Source organism: Dictyostelium discoideum, assembly GCF_000004695.1.
Source record: "Dictyostelium discoideum AX4 chromosome 1 chromosome, whole genome shotgun sequence".
Lineage (NCBI taxonomy): Eukaryota > Evosea > Eumycetozoa > Dictyosteliales > Dictyosteliaceae > Dictyostelium > Dictyostelium discoideum.
In genome coordinates this window covers 2,287,764-2,308,329 of record NC_007087.3, presented here as the reverse complement: position 1 = coordinate 2,308,329, position 20,566 = coordinate 2,287,764, and the positions used below count along the sequence as shown (strand labels likewise).

The 20,566-nt window shown below is 23.9% G+C and overlaps 6 protein-coding genes across 6 annotated transcripts; 2 read left to right on the top strand and 4 right to left on the bottom strand.

Moving 5' to 3' along the window:
• Nucleotides 1-113: 113 nt before the first annotated feature.
• On the top strand, nt 114-2,161 carry atxn10 (hypothetical protein; the record flags this gene model as incomplete). Its single annotated transcript, XM_641942.1, has 3 exons — nt 114-610; nt 715-1,844; nt 1,959-2,161. 3 exons carry the CDS (start codon nt 114-116, stop codon nt 2,159-2,161), a joined length of 1,830 nt encoding a protein of 609 aa, XP_647034.1.
• Nucleotides 2,162-2,600: 439 nt separating this feature from the next.
• On the bottom strand, nt 2,601-3,947 carry DDB_G0268878 (hypothetical protein; the record flags this gene model as incomplete). The annotated part of the gene is made up of 4 exons (XM_641941.1): nt 2,601-3,127; nt 3,223-3,576; nt 3,648-3,802; nt 3,883-3,947. The coding sequence occupies 4 exons, from the start codon at nt 3,945-3,947 to the stop codon at nt 2,601-2,603; spliced, it is 1,101 nt and encodes a 366-aa protein (XP_647033.1).
• Nucleotides 3,948-5,756: 1,809 nt separating this feature from the next.
• On the top strand, nt 5,757-10,412 carry DDB_G0268876 (filamin/ABP280 repeat-containing protein; the record flags this gene model as incomplete). The annotated part of the gene is made up of 4 exons (XM_641940.1): nt 5,757-5,990; nt 6,248-7,031; nt 7,187-7,570; nt 7,657-10,412. 4 exons carry the CDS (start codon nt 5,757-5,759, stop codon nt 10,410-10,412), a joined length of 4,158 nt encoding a protein of 1,385 aa, XP_647032.1.
• A 302-nt stretch (nt 10,413-10,714) lies between these two features.
• Nucleotides 10,715-11,524, bottom strand: DDB_G0268874 (hypothetical protein; the record flags this gene model as incomplete). The annotated part of the gene is made up of 1 exon (XM_641939.1): nt 10,715-11,524. One exon carries the CDS (start codon nt 11,522-11,524, stop codon nt 10,715-10,717), a length of 810 nt encoding a protein of 269 aa, XP_647031.1.
• Nucleotides 11,525-12,059: 535 nt separating this feature from the next.
• DDB_G0269022 (hypothetical protein) lies at nt 12,060-13,176 on the bottom strand (the record flags this gene model as incomplete). The annotated part of the gene is made up of 2 exons (XM_641938.1): nt 12,060-12,745; nt 12,822-13,176. The coding sequence occupies 2 exons, from the start codon at nt 13,174-13,176 to the stop codon at nt 12,060-12,062; spliced, it is 1,041 nt and encodes a 346-aa protein (XP_647030.1).
• Nucleotides 13,177-13,728: 552 nt separating this feature from the next.
• DDB_G0268872 (UBP-type zinc finger-containing protein) lies at nt 13,729-20,354 on the bottom strand (the record flags this gene model as incomplete). Its single annotated transcript, XM_641937.1, has 3 exons — nt 13,729-17,014; nt 17,177-17,296; nt 17,383-20,354. 3 exons carry the CDS (start codon nt 20,352-20,354, stop codon nt 13,729-13,731), a joined length of 6,378 nt encoding a protein of 2,125 aa, XP_647029.1.
• Between the last annotated feature and the right edge of the window lie 212 nt (nt 20,355-20,566).

The window sequence follows — 20,566 nt, the reverse complement described above, 5'->3', positions numbered from 1 at the left end:
ATTAGCTTGAAATCTGAAACGAAACAAAATCACAATTTTTTTTTTTTTTTTTTTTTTTTTTTTTTTTTTTTTTTTTTTTTTTTTTTGAAAACAAAACACAAATAAATAAAAATATGAAAGTAAATTCAACAACAGAAATAATAAAATCATTATTAGAATGTTTATCAAAAGAAATTAGTAATGGAGAGGATGAGGATACAATGATTACAGATATCACAGAATTATTTAACCTTTCAAAAGAATTTGATGTTAGAAAAGAAATATCAAATAAACATAATGAATTTTTAAATATCTTAATGAATTATATAATAAAGTCAACAACAGCAAATGGTGATAATAATGAAAAATTATTTAAATTCAATTTAACATCAATTAGATTTTTAAGAAACTTATGCGCAAATGTTTCAGAGAATCAAAATATTATAATTTCAAATTCAAATTTTATAAATTTCATAATAAATCAACTAATAAATGAAAATAATAATATTAAAATAACTCTTAATAAAAAAAATATCCTAACATCATTATATCAATTATTAATTAATGGTATTGTTTTAAATGATAAAACTCAATCTTTATTATGGTCAAATATCTATCCAAATAATTTAATGTAATTATATATATTTATATTCTCATGAGATAAAACATATATGTAAATATATATATATATATAAATACACACACTAACATATAATATATTTTTTTAACATTTAGAATATTAATTGAAAAATATAAAGATAATGATGAATTTAAATTATTACCAACCAATTTAATGTTAATTTATAATTGTATATTAAATAGTAAAGATAGAATGAAAGATTTAGTTTGTAATAAAAGATTAGTTCAATTAATTATAGAGTTAATTAAAGAAGATGATACATTCGATCACGAATATAATACTCAAAATTTTCATTGGATTCATTTAATTTCCAAAAGTTTATTTATCAATGATTTATTCATTGATTTATATAAATCATTATCAGATAATAAATATTCAACTGAATTAGTTAAATCAACAACTGAATCAACAACTGAATCAACAACAACAGAATCTACAGATTCAACAACAGATTCAACAACAACAACAACAACAGGTAAAACAAATAAAAATCAAGTTAAATTATTAAATCTTTTAGATTCAATTATACATGATGGTGATAAGAAGAATATTAAAGAATATATTGAAAAAGATTCAATAATTGATTTAAAGACTTGTTATTTCATGATTGATGAATTGGCAAGTTTATATAATTTAGACTTCGCTCGTAAAGATTTAAAAGTTGAAACTCAACAATTGACAACAAGTTTAAATCAATCAGATTTCGATGCAATCTTTTTCTTTATTAAAATATTTGCAAATATTACATCATACACTGAAGAGATGTTATCATTATCATTATCAATATTTAAACCAAACCAAATACCAACTAAACAACAAGAGGGGGAAGAGGATCCAGTTAATCAAATTCTAAATGATCCATTCTCAAAGGATAGTGCAATTGATCCATCTGCTTCTAAAAAATTCGATTTAAATACTTTATTAAGAAAAAAAGGTTTAGTTGCTATTTGTATTGGTTCTTTACATGGTAATTATGGTAGTGATACAAACAAATCATCATCATCATCATCATCATCATCATCATCAACAACAACAGATGGTGAAACTGTAACATCAAAAGGGTTTAATAAAAATATTGAATCACAAGATAAAGGTTTCAAAATTGAACTCATTCGTATTTTAGGTAATTTATCTTACAAAAATAGAGGTAATCAAGATGAAATTCGTGAATTAGGTGGTATTGAAATCATTTTAAATCATTGTCGTTTTGATGTTAATAATCCATGTATGTATAATAATCATTATTATAATAATTTAAAATAAATAAATAAATAAATAAATAAGTTACTAAGATTATGATTTTTCCTAATAATAATAATAATACTAATAATTTATATAGATATTAAAGAATGGTCAGTATTTGCAATTAGAAATCTTTGTGAAGATAATGTAGAGAATCAAAATTTAATTGAAAGTTTGAAAGTTAAAGGTGTTGCAAATAATGATGAACTTAAAGATTTAGGTCTTGAGGTTGGTGTAACTGAAAATGGTACAATTAAATTTAAAAATGTACCAAAAAAAGAAAAAGAAAATAATCAATAAATTAAATATTTATTTATAAATATATTTTGTAAAATTTGCGCAATATTTCGAAATTACAATTCACCATATAATGGGATCAACAAAGTGGTTGGATTTTTAAAAAAATATTTATTTTATTATAAGAATTATTGTAATTAATTATTTGTAAATAAATTTTTTTTAAAAAAAAAAAAAAAAAAATTATATATTTATTATAATAATTAAAAATATTAATAATTTTCTAAATTCAAGTGGATTTACAATATATTTATATTTATATTTTAATTTTAATTTTAATTTTAATTTTAATTTTAATTTTAATTTTAATTTTATTTTTAATTTTATTTTTTAATTATAAAAATAAATTTTATTTAAATATTTCTTTAATTAAAATATTTATTTATACATCTATGTTTTGATGTTTGTTTATATATCTTTTTTTTGTTATTTTGTTAATTATTCAAAATAATAAAGCAATCATTAATAAAATAAAGAAAGTGCTAGTAATCGAGAGATTTGATGCAGAGGAATCATAAAATTCACTTGTTTCATTTGGGATTGTTGGTTTTGGTGTATGAGTTTGAGTTGGAGTTTGAGTTTGAGTTTGAGTTGGAGTTGGAGTTTGAGTTTGAGTTTGAGTTGGGGTGGAGGAAGGTTCAGAAGTTGGTACAGGAGTGGATGTTCCATTATCAGAGGAAGTAGCTTTACCAATGGAACAATCAAATTTAATCATATTTGAAGTAAACTTAATTGAAGAAGAATAAGAAAAGGAGGCAGTAATGGAAATATTAAATAATTTGGAAAAGTCGGTACAAAGAGTGAATGTTGGTTGATATAAATAAGTATTACCAAATGAATTTTGGATATTACTTGAGAATGGGATAGAGTTAATAATAATACTTAAAGATGGAGCTGTAGTTGGGCAATGAACATCTGCATCAAATTTCAATGAATTTCCTAATAATTCAATTGAATTTAATGTTGGTCCTATTAATATTATTTTCAATAATAATATAAATTTAATGTTAGTAATTTATTTTTTAAAAATATCATTCTTATTAAAAAATAAACTTTCTACATACCTAAATAGACATATTCATAAGTTGAACTTGAAGAATCAATATAATTAATTCTAAAACAGTTGGTTAATAAGTTATCAAATGGAATTTCACATGAATAAACCTTGTATAATGTTTCAGATTTACATGTAAGATTATATTTTGTGTTATTGTATATTTGAAGTTGGAAAGTAGAATTTACTGGTAATAAAGCATCACCTGTAACTTTTACAATTCTTGATGATAAAATTTCAACTTTATCCATTGTGGTAGAGATGGCTGTAAGATATCTTGAATTATATGTATTATTAATTGCAACTTGAGTATAATCCGATGCCCATGCTAAAGGAATTTCACATTGCATACTATTTGAATTAACTTTTTTTTTTTTTTATATATAAAATATTAATATTGAAATTCTTTAAAAAAAAAAAAAAAAAAAAACTTACTAAAAACTATTGATGGACATTGAATTACAACTCCATAAAATGAAAAAGTATTTTTAAGTGTAAGATTTGTTGTTTGTGTGAATCCAGTACCGGTTAATGTTACATTTTGAGTTATTCCTTTATAAATGCTACTAATAGAAGTAATTGATTGGGCTCTAATATTTTTTTATAATTAAATTTTATTAATTAAATACTATTTTTTTTTTTTTTTTATTTAAAAGTTTTTTAAACTTACTCTGAAAAATAATAAAAACAATTAAAAATTATAAATAGTGAAAAGATTGTATATGATAATTTCATTTTATTTTATAAATATATATATATGTATTGTTTTTTTTTTTTTTTTTTTTTTTTTATAAAAAAAAATTTTAATTTATTTATTTGTTTTTTCCAACTGTTTGAATTTGGTGTTGAGCTTTAACAAAAACAAAACTATTTATACTAAAAACTATTATTGTTAAAAAAAAAAAAATAAAAAAAATAAAAATAAAAATAAAATAAAAATAACTCTGTGGTATTTAATTTCAAATGCACAGCAATAAATTACGAACAAATCCCATCTTAATCTTAAGGATTTTCAAAATTCCCCAATGAATTTTCTCAACAAAAACCATTCATTTACTATTTTTAGATAAGATGAACATTCTTTTTTTGATTCCACTCACCAATGGAACAATTATTTTTTTTCTTCGGCTGGGTGCCAAGATATTTTTGATTTTTTTGATTTTTTTTTTTTTTTTTAAAAATTCCCAAAGACCAGGCTCATCTTATCACTAATCCGTAAAAATTGTAAGATTGTCTTTTAACATTTATTTAGACAACTATTTATTTATTTTTAATTTTCTAGTCTTTTTTTTTTTTTTTTTTTTAAAAACAACCTCATAAATTTATTTTTCCGAACCCTAATAATCTGTTGGTAATTTTTTTTTTTTTTTTTTTTTTTTTTTTAAAATTCGAAGTTTAAAAATAAAAAAATGTGATGAAACTTATTTATCTTTTTATATTTTTATTTTTTAATATTTTTTTTAATTTCTTTATTTACTCATGGCAATTATTTTTTTTTTGAATCACCAAATCACCAGTGTTTTTTTTTGTTTAGTCTTTTTTTAATATTTTTTTATTTACTAATGGCAATTATTTTTTAATAACCAAATCACCAGTGTTTTTTTTTGTTTGTTCTTTTTTTTTTTTTTTTAAACTAATACAAGCAACCTCAATAAATTTTTCCTAATAATATTCTTTTGGTGATTTTTTTTTTTTTTTTTTTTTTTTTTTTTTTTTTTAATATTTTAATTAAATATGTTTAAAATAATCATTTAACTTTTTTAATTAAAAAAAAAAGATTCAGAAAAATCTCTTTTTTTTTTATTTTTTTTTTTGACTTTAAATTTAAAAAAAATATACTTCTTATGCTTGGAGTGGAACCAAAAAATGAAAAAAAAAATGATCACTCGAAAATTCGAAAAAAAATTATTTTCATTTTTATAAAATTTATTTTTTTATTCTAAAAAAGCCGAATTATAATCACATATATGCTTGTTCATATGTTTCAAAAGAAAGTTCCGTTTGGCTTCCTATTTTTTTGTTTTGAGAAAAAATAGAAAAAGTGAAAAAAAAAATAGAAAAAAAAAATAATTAAAAAATTAAGTTTTAAAACAAAAAAAAAAAAAAAAATAATTATAAAATTAAATTTTTAAAACAAAAAAAAAAAAAAAAAAAAAAAAAAAAAAAAAAAAACCACAATTCACAAATCAGTATTAATATCAATCAACCCAACCCAATCTAACTATATATCACATTAAAAAATAAAAAAAAATTTTTTAAAAAAAATTAAAAAAAAAAAAAAAAAAATCAAAAATCAAAAAACAGTAGGAGAAAAAAAAAAAAAAAAAAATATAAAAAAAATTAAATTTAAAAAAAAAAAAAAAAAGTACATCTTAATCAAAAATTTTATAATAATAATAAAAAAAAAAAAAAAACAAATCTTAATCAAAATTTTGCAACAATAAAAAAAAAAAAAAAAAATTATAACCTTTTATATATATAAACGTGTATGGTGGTATTTTTATGTTTTTTTGAAAATATAAAAACCCCCACACATTTTCGAGAATGAGAGTGTTGGTTCATGTAAACAATGCGAAACAAAGCGGAGATGGTGCTAATAATAGTAATGGTACTTTAATAAATTATAATAGTAATAATAAACTGTTTTTAGAAATTCATCCGAATCAATCAATATGGATGATTAAAACACTTTTATTCAATCTTTTTCAAATACCACCAGCAAGACAACAATTATATTTAAAAGTGGTTGATGAAATTAACCCAAGAGAAACTTCAAAAGTATATTATTATTATTATTATTATTATTATTATTATTATTATTATTATTATTATTATTATTATTATTATTATTATTATTATTATTATTATTATTATTATTATTATTATTATTATTATTATTATTATTATTATTATTATTATTATTATTATTATTATTATTGTTATTATTATTAAAAACAATAGATTTATAAATTAAACAAACCTATATATGTATTTATACTAATTATTTTATTATTATTTTTTTTTTTAATTTCAAGGCATATTCAAAATTATTACAAAGTTATAGATTAGTTAAAGATTATAAAATATATGAAGGAACAGAATTACAAATGGTAGCATTAGAGAAAGAGATACCATCAGAATTTTTAGTACCACCAAAGAAAACTCAATCTAATAGTATGGAGAAATTACCACATTTTACAAATCTTAGTATGAGTAGTATGAGTAATATGGATGAGATATTAAGTGGTAGTGGTGGTGGTCGTATTCATGTATTATCAAGTAAGAAAGGTGAAGAATGTCCAGCATTATGTTTTGCAGTTGGTAAAGGATTATATAGAGGTATATCAGGTGTCATTTATGAAATTAAATTATATAGAGTTGATTCAAAGGGAATGTTAATTGTAAATACATCATTAAATTTTCAAATTGATGTAATTAAAAAGGATTCGATATCAGTGGAGGATCGTAAAATGGCCTTTACTTATGAACAACGTAAATCCGACTATTCATTACTTAAACTTCAACCAATAATCTATGGCGAATATTCAATAAGTATAAAAATTGATGATACACCAATTTGTGGTTCACCATTTCATTGTACAATCATTGACGAATTAAATCCAAATCTAAAGGAATTAGCATTCTCAAATGAATGGATTGAAGAGGTTGTTCAATTAATTACTTTAATGTCAAATAAACCTTCAACAATTGATAAATTATTTTCATTTGGTATTGAAGGTTTAATGAATTTAATGTTTTATCCTGATCCAACAATTCAAATACATATTATTGGTATATTTGCAAAATTAATTGAAAAAGGTAAATAATAATAATAATAATAATAATAATAATAATAATAATAATAATAATAATAATAATAATAATAATAATAATAATAATAATAATTAGTAAATTAGTTAATTAATTAATTTATTAAAATAATAATATTAATTTTTTTTATTTTTTATATTTAGATAAAAATAAAGAAAGAGTTTTAAAAGAATTTGGAATGGATTTTATATTTAAATTAGTTTCATTAGATAATTGGAGTAATTTTATGGAATTAAGAAAATTAGTTGCAAGTAGTTTATGTATTTTATCGTGTTATAAACCATTTTTAAATCGATTTTTTAAAGAGGTTGGTATAGATGTAATATCATTAATTGCAAGATCAGATTTTATAGATTGTCCAAGATCATGTGCAATCTTTTTATCAAGAGTATCAGAAATTAGTTTTGAATTGAATGAATATTTAATTTCTGATTCAATTAAAGAAACTTTAATTTATTTATTATCAATTCAAGATAATATAACTGTAAATTGTACATTAAAAACTATTTCAAATCTTTCATCAAGTTGTAAGTTTATTTAAATCATGATAAATAATTTTAATTAGTAGTAATTTTTAATTAACTTTTTTTATTTATTTTATCATTTATTAAAGTTGATTTAAAAAAAGAATCAAATATTAAATTATTATCAAATTTATTAGAATATTGTAAAGAATTTCAAGAGATTTCAAAAAAAGTATTAATTTTTAAATCATTTTCAAATTTTTGTGTTAATGAATCATTGTGTACATTTTTAATTAGTAATGGTATATTGGATTTGATAACGCCAACACATGATAAGAGTGGTTATTTTGGAATACCAATGTTTTGTCAATGGGAATCAAATACTATTAATTATATAATTTCAAATAATAATGAGATTAATCTGAAACAGTATGGATATGAATTTAATCAAATTTTCAAAGAGGAAACTGATTATGTATTTTTCTTATCATTAACCATTTCAAATATGTTGGTATCAACTACATCATTGAAAATACATGATCATTTTAGTCGTGGCAATGGCTTGAACCTATTGAAACAGTTTATAATATGTCATGAATGTTCTGTTAGATCAGAAGCATTTAGATCATTTATGATCATATCAAATTCACCAAATGATCAATGTAAGAAACATCTAATTCAAAGTGGTATAATACCCTATTTGGTTTCATCATTATTTGATAGTTTATCAGTTGAAACACCTTTTATAGTTAATACATTGGCAAACCTTTGTAAATATGATCCAACATGTGTAGAGAATATGGGTGTAGATGATATCGATAAGTTCATAGAATTACTTCATCGTGATTCAACTTCATCACTATCAAAATCAATCTCTTACATATTATCACATCTAATTAGACACGATAAATACAAACAAAGAATAGTCAATGGTGGTGGTAAATTATTTTTACAATATTTAATAGAATTCGTTAGACAAGGTGAAATCAGTGTTTTAAAGTATATCTCTCAATCGGATTTAGAATTAACCAAAGAGATTGGTCGTGGTGTTAGTGGTGTTGTCAAACGTGGTAAATGGAAAGGTTATGAAATCGCCGTCAAACAATTCAATGAGGAAGAGTTGGGTTTTAGTGAAAGAGAATTTCATAGTGAAGCAACTATCATGTCGGTTCTTCGTCATGATAATATCGTTCATTGTGTTGGTGGTTCGGCTCAACCTGGTAAAATGTATTTGGTTTGTGACTATTATTCACGTGGTTCATTATATAGTGTCATTACTGCCAACATATGTCCACTATCAAATGCTCGTATCGTTCATTTAGCATTACAAGTAGCTAAAGGTATGAATTATCTTCATTCACTAGGTATCATTCATAGAGATTTAAAACCTGGTAACCTATTGATAGATCAAGATTGGAATATTAGAATATCTGATTTTGGACTCTCTAGAGTTGTCGATAATCGTATGACAAAAACTGTTGGTACACCATGTTATATGGCCGTTGAAGTGTTGAAAGGTTTAACCGATTATTCTCAACAAGCCGATGTATATAGTTTTGCTTTTGTATTATGGGAATGTATAAGTCGTCAAATACCATACAAAGATTTCGCTCAAATTCAATGGATTTCAATGGTATTGGAAGACTCATTCAGACCACCAATACCCGATAGTTGTTTACCAGAGTTTAGAGATCTCATTACAATGTGTTGGACTTCAAACCCTGATGATCGTCCATCTTTTCAACAAATTATTACTTATTTAGAAAATCTTAGATTGAAAATGCAAGATCAAGGTATCTATCAAATACTTACAGGTGGTAGCAGCGTTGGTATTGGTGGTGTAGGAGTTGTTGGTGTTGGTAGTGGTGGTAATTCTGATGAACATGAATCAAACATTGATATCGATACAGTTAGTGGTTCAAATAATAATGAGTCATCAACTGCTGTCTCCTTAAATGAAAATAAAATTAATATCGATATGTCAATGCATCCAACTGAGGAATTAAAGAATTTAGTTGAAGTTTCAAAAGATGATAACCCAACCAATTCAGACTATGATATTAGATCAAGTTCAACTTCATCTTCACCTTCAACTTTATCTGCTCCTCAAAGTCCAGTCGGCTCAACTAGTCCAATGGGTTCAACTTCAACCAGTCCAATATCAAATAATAACAATAGACCCACTCATGATCATCAACAACCTCATCAAGTTAAATGGGAAAGAATTGTACCTGATAAACCAAATCCAAATTTAAAATCAAAAAGATTATCAGCATTTAGAAATAAAGCAGTACCAATATCAATCACTGATAATAATAACAATAATAACAGTGCTAATAATAATAATAATAATAATAGTATGAAAAATAATAGTAATGCTTCAAGAAATACTTTTTCATCAGTATCATCACCATCATCATCAGCTGATTTATCAAGTGGAATTGAAAGTAGCAATAATAGGGATGATTCATTTTTATCAAGTGGTAGTTCATTATCAGAACAACACCGTAGTGTCAGTAATAGTGTCAGTAATAGTGTTGGCGGATTTAGTTTACCACCACCCCCATTAGCTCCTTCTTTTTATGCTTCAATGATTAATGAAAAGATCTCTTCATCAACACCTACAGATAATAATAATAATAATAATAATAATAATAATAATAATAATAATAATAATAATAATAATAATAATAATAATAATAATAATAATAATAATAATAATAATAATAATAGTAATAACAGCATTAATAATAATAATAATAATGGTATTGCTATTAATTATACCAACAGTATTAATAATAATAAAAATAGCAACAATAATACAAGTAATACTAAATATCCAATTTCAAAATGTAAATCAAATCCTTCTTTTGAGGCTTTGAAATCAAAGTTTGATAAGGATTAAATTTTTATATCAATTTTAAGAAAATATTAAAGAAGAAAATAAAATAAAATAAAATTAAAATAAAAAAAACCTTATTTATTTCAATCAAATCATTTCCAACATTTTCTTTCACTTTTATTTCTTTTTTTTTTTTTTTTTTTTTTTTTTTTTTTTTTTTTTTTATTAATATTAATGAAAAAATGGTTTATATTGGATAATATTATCCTTAAATTATAGTTTATTTATAAATTTTTAAAAAATATAGTTAAAAAAAAGTAAAAGAAAAAATGTACAATTTTAATAAAATGAAAAAAAAAAAAAGTTTAAGAAGCAGCAGTCCCAACCAAAGAATGTTCATTAATAAAAATAAATTCAGTACCTTTTCCGTTGTGATGGACTGATTTAATTTTTAAATTTGAAGGCATTTTTGATTTTTCAATTTCAAATATTTTGGAGCTAAAAGTAGATTTTACGTTTAAAATTATAGTGACAAAACCTTTTCCTAATTCATTACCATTTTTGTCATAGGTTGTTAAATCATATATAACAGAACTTAATGGTGAGAAATTACAAATTACAGTGGGTTTTTTTATTATTTTTCCCTTTGAGTCGATTTCTTCTTTTTCAATTACCTTTCTAATTGGTGGAATAGTAATACGTCGAGTATTACCAATGTCAACAAAAATTGGTTTCTTTGCTGAATTTCTTTGGACAACTTTAAGAGAATTATAACTCCTTTCAGAGACATTCCTTTCAAATGTTGATTTTTCCAAAGTGAAGAATGAGTTATTTTCCACTTTATTTAAATTCTTTCTTTTGTTGGTTATATTGAATTTTATAATATTATTTGTCTTGTCATATATAAAATCCATAGAGATTGGAGTATCAATTGTATTGGTACAACTTATTTCATTATCTTTGTCGATATTAATACGGATTGAACCTTCTAAACCCAAATATTGTTTAGAAAATAATTTAAAATTTAAATCTTGATTTAGTGCAACATTAAAATTTTTAGTTTCATTATTTCCAATTTGAATTTCTTTCCCTTTGTCATTTAAAATTCTGATGTAACTTTTTAGATCTTGGTCATAAAACCAAATACTGAAATTTATATCTTTATGTGAATCCATAATTGTTTTATTTTTTTTTATTTAATTTTTTTTATTTGAAATTTTTGTTGTGTCTTTTTTATTTTGTTTTGAAATTTAATTGTTTGAGATTTTTTTTTATATCAATTTGAAACTTTGTTCAGTTTTTTTTTTTTTTTTAAATTATTATTTTTTTAAATTAAATTATTTTTATAACTTAATTTCACAAGTAACACTTAAATTATTTAAAATTTTCTTATATATTTAAGAACCGAGTGTTCTTTTAAAGGTTTTTATTGTAATCCTTGTTGTTTAACTGATTTTTTTTTTTTTTATTGTTTTTTTTTTTTTAATTTATTAATTAATTTAAAATTAATTTTTTTTTATAATTTCAAATAAAAAAATAAAAAAGTTGGGGATCCACAACATGCACTTGGATTTTGAGAAAAAAACAAAAAAAAAAAAAAACCAAGATTTGTCCAGATTTCCCAGTGAATATTTTTTTAATTTTGATTTTTTTTATTTTTAATTTTTTATTTTTTTTATTTTTATTTTTATTTAAAATTAAAATTAAAATTTACATACTAGTATTTAAATTTAATCTCTTATCAGTTAATCTTCTATAACGATTTCTACGTGGTGTTGATTTATCCCATCTTGAAACCTTCAAATTTGAAATCCAAGAGGACATACTATTTGTATTAATTTTCTCTCTATTATGAATTACCAAATAGTTTGTTAAGTTTTTATTTGTACAAGTAGTTTCAATTGTGATACTAGTATTATGAGTAGTTTCCCATAAAGAGAAAGAAACAGTGCAACCATCATCGAAAATTTCGAAATGAACTGGAACACCAGCACCAAAAAAGAATTCTCCTTGTTTCTTAATTTTAACCATACCCGATGGTAATATAGAACCACGACCAATTATTGTTGCTTGACCTCTACTATAATGAAATTCTATACCATTTTTAACTTCAAAATAAGGTGAACCTTGATTTGAACCATCTGAACGTGTTGCAACTTGAAAGAAATCCTCTTGTGAATCTTTGGTCCAAATACCCGTTATTCTAATCTCACCATCATCTGGATTAAATTGTTCCTTACTAACTAAATATGCTCTATTAATTAATTTAAATTTACCTTCTTCCAAAATGAAATTTGAACCTGGACTATCTCTTTGAACAATCCATCTATTATAATCTAATTCATTTGATACAAAATTCTCTTCTAATAAATTTGACCAACTATTTTTATTATTTTCTAAAAAAAATAAAAAAAATAAAATTAATAATAGTTTTTTTTTTTTTTTTTTTTTTTTTTTTCTTCTTCTTTTTACCTTCATTATCAATTAAATCAGTTAAACTATTTAAACCAAAATATCTTGCTAATGATAAAACACCATAATAATTTAAATTTGGTTCAACTACGATTTCACCATGACGTAAGAAATTTAATATTACCATGAAATAACGTGGATCGGCATCAATTAAAATGAAACCATTCTCGTCTCTTGTGTGTTTCCATGTTGTATCTTTTTTAAACATTAATCCTAACATACTACCTTTTTCTTTGGTTAATGTTGTTAATGTAGTATGAATAATTTGTCCACCAACATTTAATTTAACCCATTCATTTTGATTATTATTTATAACTATAAATTCATTATTTAATTCTAAATTTATATTATTCATTTTATTTGAATTTTTTTTTTTTTTTTTAATTTAATTTATTTTATTTTTTTATTTATTTATTTATTATTTTTTTTTTAACAGTGTGTGAATGAATAATTAATCTTGAAATATTTGTGTAATGTGTTTGTGTGTGAAGGGAGGGTTAATGTGGTTAATAAAATTTCAAAAAATTAATTTTTTTTTTTTATTTTTTATTTTTTATTTTTCATTTTTTATTTTTTATTTTAATTTTTACAAAAAAAAAAAAAAAAATAATATTGATTAAAACATTTGCCATTTGGGAAAATTAAAAAAAACAGAATGGTTATATTTATTTTTTTTTATTTTTTATGATTTTGTGTATTTTTTGAGTGCTTTTATATACTAAATTTATATTAAAAATAAAAAAAATTAGTTTACAATAAAAAAAAATGAAAAAATAAAAAAAAGAAATCGATATTTGGATATTTTTTTTTTGTCTTTTTTTTTTGTTCGATAAAATATATTTTTTGCTATTTTTATGTTTTTTTTATTTTTTTTTTATTTTTATTTTTATTTTTATATTTATTTATATTATTGATTAGTTGGTATTTCTTTTCTTTGGTAAAATAAAATATAAGCATTTGATTGTGAATCTTCGATAACTTCTTCAGCTGCCACTATTCTTGATCTACTATCATTATAATGAACCCAAATCTCTTGTTGATCATTAAAACAAAATGCAGTATAATGACCTGAAAATAATCCCGATCCATGATGATTGATAACATTTAAAAGTTCATAAGTGTTAATTACATTTGTTGATGTTGTTGTTGTTGATGATGATTGATCATTATTACTATTATCATTTTTATTATTTTCATTGTTTTCATTACTTTCACCCTGATCACTTGATATTTGAGGAATTGTTAAAATATCTGATTGTGATTCAGAATCAGTGGCAGTAGTGGTTGTAGTAGTAGTATTATTAGTATTAGTAGTGACACTCTGCATTGGATTTGTTATAAATTCTATACCATCATCCAAATCTTCACTTGCTGATGTACTTTTATCTCCATCTTCTTGTAATTGATCTTTAATTTCAACCCCAGAATCAGTACTTGAACTGCTTCCAGTTTTGTCATTTTCATTATTTCTATTATCATTATTATTACTATTATTATTATTATTATTATTATTATTATTATTATTATTATTATTATTATTATTATTATTATTATTTACAAAAGGAGTTAAATCCAATTCGAAAGGGAATTTAACTTTGGTTGTTATTTTTGAACTACTTGAATGAGCCCAAGAGAATCTTTTTAAAACGATACACAAGATATTTGGTAATGATTGAATAGTGAATTGTTTTTTAGCATCTTGTTTTGATTTACAAGCTTCACAGAAATACATTTTACCTTCCAACATTTCCTGTTTTGTTAGGAATTGAATACAGTCTTCCAATGTACATGATTTTTCAAGATTATAAATATTATTATTTGATGTGCTACCATCAGAATCGGTGGTGGTGGTATCAATTGCCAATTTCTTTCTTGTTCTAGTTATCTTTTTTGGTTGATTAAACACTGGAACATCCAATGTTAACTCTAAAAATGGTTCAATTCTAGAGACATTATTGTTACAATTTGAACAGATAATCTCACTTTTTAATTGACCTTGGAAAATTTTCGATACAATATCTGGTGATTGTGGTTGTTGTGGTTGTTCTGTAGTTTTTGATGTTTGTGATGAATCAGTTGTTGTTGTATTTGTTGTTGTTGGTGATGTTATTGGTGTATTAATAGTTGGAGAACTATTTGATTTATTGATATCCATTGGAGATATAAAGGTTATTTCAGATTGTTCATCAGGTATTTGAGTTGTTTGATTATTATTATTATTATTATTATTATTATTATTATTATTATTATTATTTTGATTTTCTTCATTTTGATGTTCATCATCACTTTCATCTGTAATATTTCTGCCTCTCTTTTTAGTTTCTTTTATAGTTTGGTTGGAATTTTCATCACTTTGGGTAACCAAATCATTAATTGAATTCTTTTTTGATTCATTAGTATTTCTTTTTTTAAATCTAGAAGATGATGTTTTTGTTGTTGTTGTTGTTGTTGGTGATGATGGTGGTGAGGTTGGTGGTGATTGTTGTTGTCTTAATCTAATAGAACTTTTTCTAGTAGGAATAGTTGGATGTGGTGGTGGTTGTGATTTATTATCAACAGATGATGAATTTTGATTAGATTTCTTTTTTGGATTTAATTCTTTTGTTACTTCATCCAATAGATATGAAAGGAATTCTTGAGCATCTTGTTGTTGATAATTTTTAAACTTTGGTATATTTCTCCAAACTGATTCCAATAGACTCGATGGTGTAACAACACTCCATTTACCAGACCATAGTAATCTAAATAGATAATGAAGTTGCAAAGTAAATGATTTATCATCAAGATTATCTGTTACGCTCTTTTTCTTTTGTAAAATCTCCAAACATTCCAATGTACTCTGTCTAACTTTAGCTCCATTTAAATATGGTGTAGTTTGTTGACCCATTTCATCATATTGATATGGATGTGGATTGAATTTACTAGTTGTAGTTGTATTAGTAGTTGTTGCCGCTGTTGTGGTGGTCGGTGAAGTATTATTATTATTATTATTATTATTATTATTATTATTATTATTATTTGTTGAATTGATAGTATTGGTTTGTAGATTATCATTTGTGAACAATTGTCTACCTTTAGGTAATGATTGTTGTTGTTGAGGTGGTTGAGATGGTGGTTTTGAAGGTATTAATGGTTGATTATTATCTCCAAATCTAAGTTCAAAAAAGAAAGTTCTAAATTCTGCTATATTACTTAATGATTGTAAAATTGTATTCATAAAACAAGTATTACCTAAATTTCTAAGACCTGTAACACCTGGAATCAATTTATTTTTTTTGATTGGTGATGATGCAACTTTTGACATTAAATAACTACTAGAATAATTTCTTTTACCTTTATCATCATTAACTAAGGTTCCTGTTAACTTTAATGGAGATGCAGGAGGTGTAATATTCATACTCTCAATTGGTGACTGTTGTTGTTGTTGACTATTACTGTTATTATTATTATTGTTATTATTATTATTATTATTATTATTATCAGTTGGAGAATCATTTGAAGTTATTGAAATTGAAGGAATTTTAGAATCTTCACTATCTATATTCATTTGATCATTATCTTTTTCATCACAATCATTTTGGTTTTGTTGATTAGTGGATAATTCATTTGTTGTTGTTGTCGTTGTTGTTGTTGTTTGTTGCTGTGGTGATTCTTGTGATTCTTGTTGTTTTTGTTGTAGTAATTCTAATTCTTTTTGTTTAATGATTTCTTCAGCCTCTTCAATTTCTTTTAATCTTTCATTCATAACGAATTGATCTGGTGTATCAATACCAATACTATATGATGCAGATGATGATGGTGAAAGGTTAATTGATGTTGGAATTAATGTTGGTGTTAAAGTATTGTTAGTAGTAGTAGTAGTAGTAGTTGATGATGACAATAATAATGATGATGTTGATGTTGTTGTTGTTGTTGTATATTTTGTTGATAATGATCTTTCTCTCTCTTCTTTTTCTTCATTCATTTCATTTAAAGTTTCTTTAAAGAAAGCTTTTGAACGTGAGGATGCTTCTGGGTCATTATTAGCCACAAAAGTATATAAATCCTTTAAATGATCTAAATGACGTTCATTAGATCTCCAATCATCACCTTCTTCATGTTCTACTGAATCACTCCAAATTTTGAATATTTTTCTTGTTAATACCATCTCATAATAGCTTGATGCTGTCTCTTCAATATCATCTTGAGTAATTCTGATAAAAAAAAAATAATGTTAAAAAATTTTCAAATTAAAATTTTAAAACAAATTTTTGAAAGAATAATAATAATAATAAAAATAATAATATCTATAATTTGATAACTTGATAGTTGAATAATGATTCTCTCTATTTATATATATATATTTGAATACATACTTTTCTTCAGTATTAAATCTTGATTTTAAGAAATTAAATGATGATTCATATGCAATACCTCTTAATAATTCAAGTTCGCCCTCATCATTATCATTTTCAACAAACTTTTTACAAATAAAACTATAAAATAGAATAAAATAAATAGTAATTAGAATGATAATCATTTTTAAATATAGTTTTTATAAATATAGTTATATATAACTTACCAATAACAAAATTTATCTTTAATACCAAAAACCAAAGGATGATTTGATGATTTATAATGAGCTGATACATGTTTATGTTTAAATGTACCACAAGTGATTTTATTACAAGTTAAACAAAGAAAAAGTGGATGGGTGTAATGACAATCTGTACATTTCCACTCATTTGGGTTGGATAATTTTTCATTGATACTTTCATATCTTAGATGAGTTAAATGTGGACATCTCTCTGTACTATAGATATTAATATATCCATTCTCGACGCCAATAATTAAATCATCAAGATGTCCAAGCTTTGATGATTTCGATGGTGTTAATGGTGGTTCTAATTCTTTTTGTTCTTTTTGTTGAGACCTTGATGATCTTGTTGGTGTTGATGGAACTTTCTGTGGTGATTGAGGTATTGATTCAAGAGTGGTTAATCTCCTTGTTGATGATCTTGTTGGTGTTGATGGAGTTTTTGTTGGTGTTGGTGGAGTTTTTTTTGGTGATTGAGGTGGAGTTTGGGTTTGAGCTTGAGTTTGGGTTTGAGCTTGAGTTTGAGATGGAGTTTGAGTTTGATATGGAGTTTGAGCTTGAGTTTGAGTTTGAGATGGAGTTTGAGCTTGAGTTTGAGGTTGTGATGATGTAGGTGTAGGTATAGGTGAAGATTGAGGTTGAGTCTGCGAACTACCATTTGATAATCTAGTTGATGATCTAGTTGATAATTTGGTTTGCTTTTGTTTTTGTGTAACTAGTAATTCATTTGTTGTATCCTTATCATTATCATTATCATTATCATTATCATTATTATTATCCTTATCATTATCATTATCATTATCCTCTTCTTGTTCTTGTTCTTGTACTTCTTCCTCTTCCTCTTCTGAACTATCACCTTTTTCAAGATTTTGACTCCTTATATATGGTGGTAAAAGATCCTTTGGAATCTTTTTGTCATCTTTTGTATTGAGAAGTTTTATACGGTTCCTATAGAATTGATCATTTTGAGGCAATGATGATGGGTTGTAATCGTCATTTTCACTTCCAAAATCGTTATCTCTTACCAATACAATTTGTAGCTCTCTATCTCTTTCAGCATCTTTAATTGATTTGGATCTTGTTGATCGAGTAGTATTGCTCCTGTTAGCAGTGTCTATGATTTTTGATTTTCTTGATTCTTTTTGTAGAAATGGTACCACTGGTGTGATAATTCTTTTTGACCTAGTTGGTGTTTGATTTTTGTTTTGTATTGTTTTTGATGTTGTATTTTTATCTTCACCATCACCATCACCATCACCATAATACTCTTCAATTGAAGGAAATAACTTTTCTTCCTCCCTCTCCTCTTCTTCATTTGTTTCAGCCTCGTGCACATCTTTCTCTTCTCCCACTATATGAAATCTCACCCTTTTTACACTCTTATCTTTAGCAAGTGATGGATGATGTTGTTGTTGTTGTTGTTGTTGTTGTTGTTGTTGTTGTTGTTGTTGTTGTTGTTGTTGTTGTTGTTGTTGTTGTTGTTGTTTATTTTGTTTGTGAAGGTTATAGAATGATTCATCTTGGTCGTCCAATAGATGTTGTATTGATGATAGTTTTATTTTTGATTTTGTGACACCCTTAGTTCGTCTATTTATCCTTTTACGTTTATTACTGTTTATGTATTCATTTTCGTCACCATCATCATCATCATCATCATCATCTTCTTTTTCATTATCATCTTCAGTATCCTCTTGATTGTCCTCTTGATTGCCCTCTTCCTTTTCATCCTCTTGTTCATCATCTATATATGGTGGTTGTCTAAGGCTACTCTTTATTTTTATTTTCTTTTTAATATATTCATTTTCCTCCTCATATTCATCTTCATCTTCATCTTCTGAGCCTCCACCATTTAACTCATCATTTAAACCTTCTAAAAGTGGTATAACACATTTAGTAACAGATTTACTCTTTCTTTTATTACCTCCACTTATATGAGTTTTTCCATTTATTCTTGGTGGTGGTGGTGATTCGATTGATGGATGAAGTTGATTTGGTGATTTTACTGCGTTTTTCCTTTTGAATGGTTCCTTTTTGTTGGTGTTATTATCTTCATTTTCCATTCCTTCTGTTGGCTCATCAATACCGTTACTATTATCTTCATTATGATCATTCACTTTATCTACCAATGGTTCTTTAGTTTCATTATCACTGTCATTACTATTATTATTATTATTATTGTTATTGTTATTATTGCTATTATTGTTGTTGGTTCTATTATTTGGTTTTCTTTTTGCTCCAGATTTTTTCTTTTTTGATGCTCTTGGATGAGGTGGTTTTGGTGGTTGATGAGAAACCTCTTCCTCCTCTCCCATTTTTTCATCCTGTTGCTGTTCTTGTTGCTGTTGTTGCTGTTGTTGCTGCTGTTTTGCTGCTAATTTATTCGATTTTTTTGAAGATATATTTGGTGATGGTTTTTGTGGTATTGGTTTTGAAAGTGATTTTTGTTTTTTATATATGGGCGCATTTGGTAATATTGGTAAAGTTTGAGGTGGTGGTGAACAAATTTCAATGGGAACTTGTAATTTTCTTGTTAACATTTCTACACTTTGAACTATAGTACCCCTAGATCTAGTCTTTGGTACAAGGTTTGTGGAATTTTTATCACTACTTTCCAATGCACTAACACTTATAATCGATGTAGTTGGTGGTTGTTTTTTTGAAGCTGCCTTTTTTTTTTTCCTTGATGCTGCTGGTTTTTTAATTTGTACTTTTTCAATTGGTTTAGTTTCATCGTCATCACCATTATCATCATCGTCGTCGTCACTATTATTATTATTATTATTAATTATATAATCATTTTCATTATTATTAATTATATCATCATTCATATTATTATGATTGTTGTCATCGTTTTCATTGCTTTCATCATTTTCATTATCATCACCATTTACGTTACCATTTTGTTGTTCTTGTTCCTCTTTGTCAATATTTTGATTTTGTTTACCCCTTCTTTTCATTTATATAAATATTTTTTTGTTTTTTTTTTTTTTTTTTTTTTTCGATTTTTTTTTTTTTTTTTTTTTTATTTGTTTTTTTTGATTTATGAAATAAATAAATGAAGACACAAAAAAAAAAAAAAAAAAAAAAAAAAAAAAAAAAAGATAAAAAAAAAAAATAATAAATAAAAAGAAAAAAAGATATTATAAAAAAAAAAAAAATAAAATAAAAA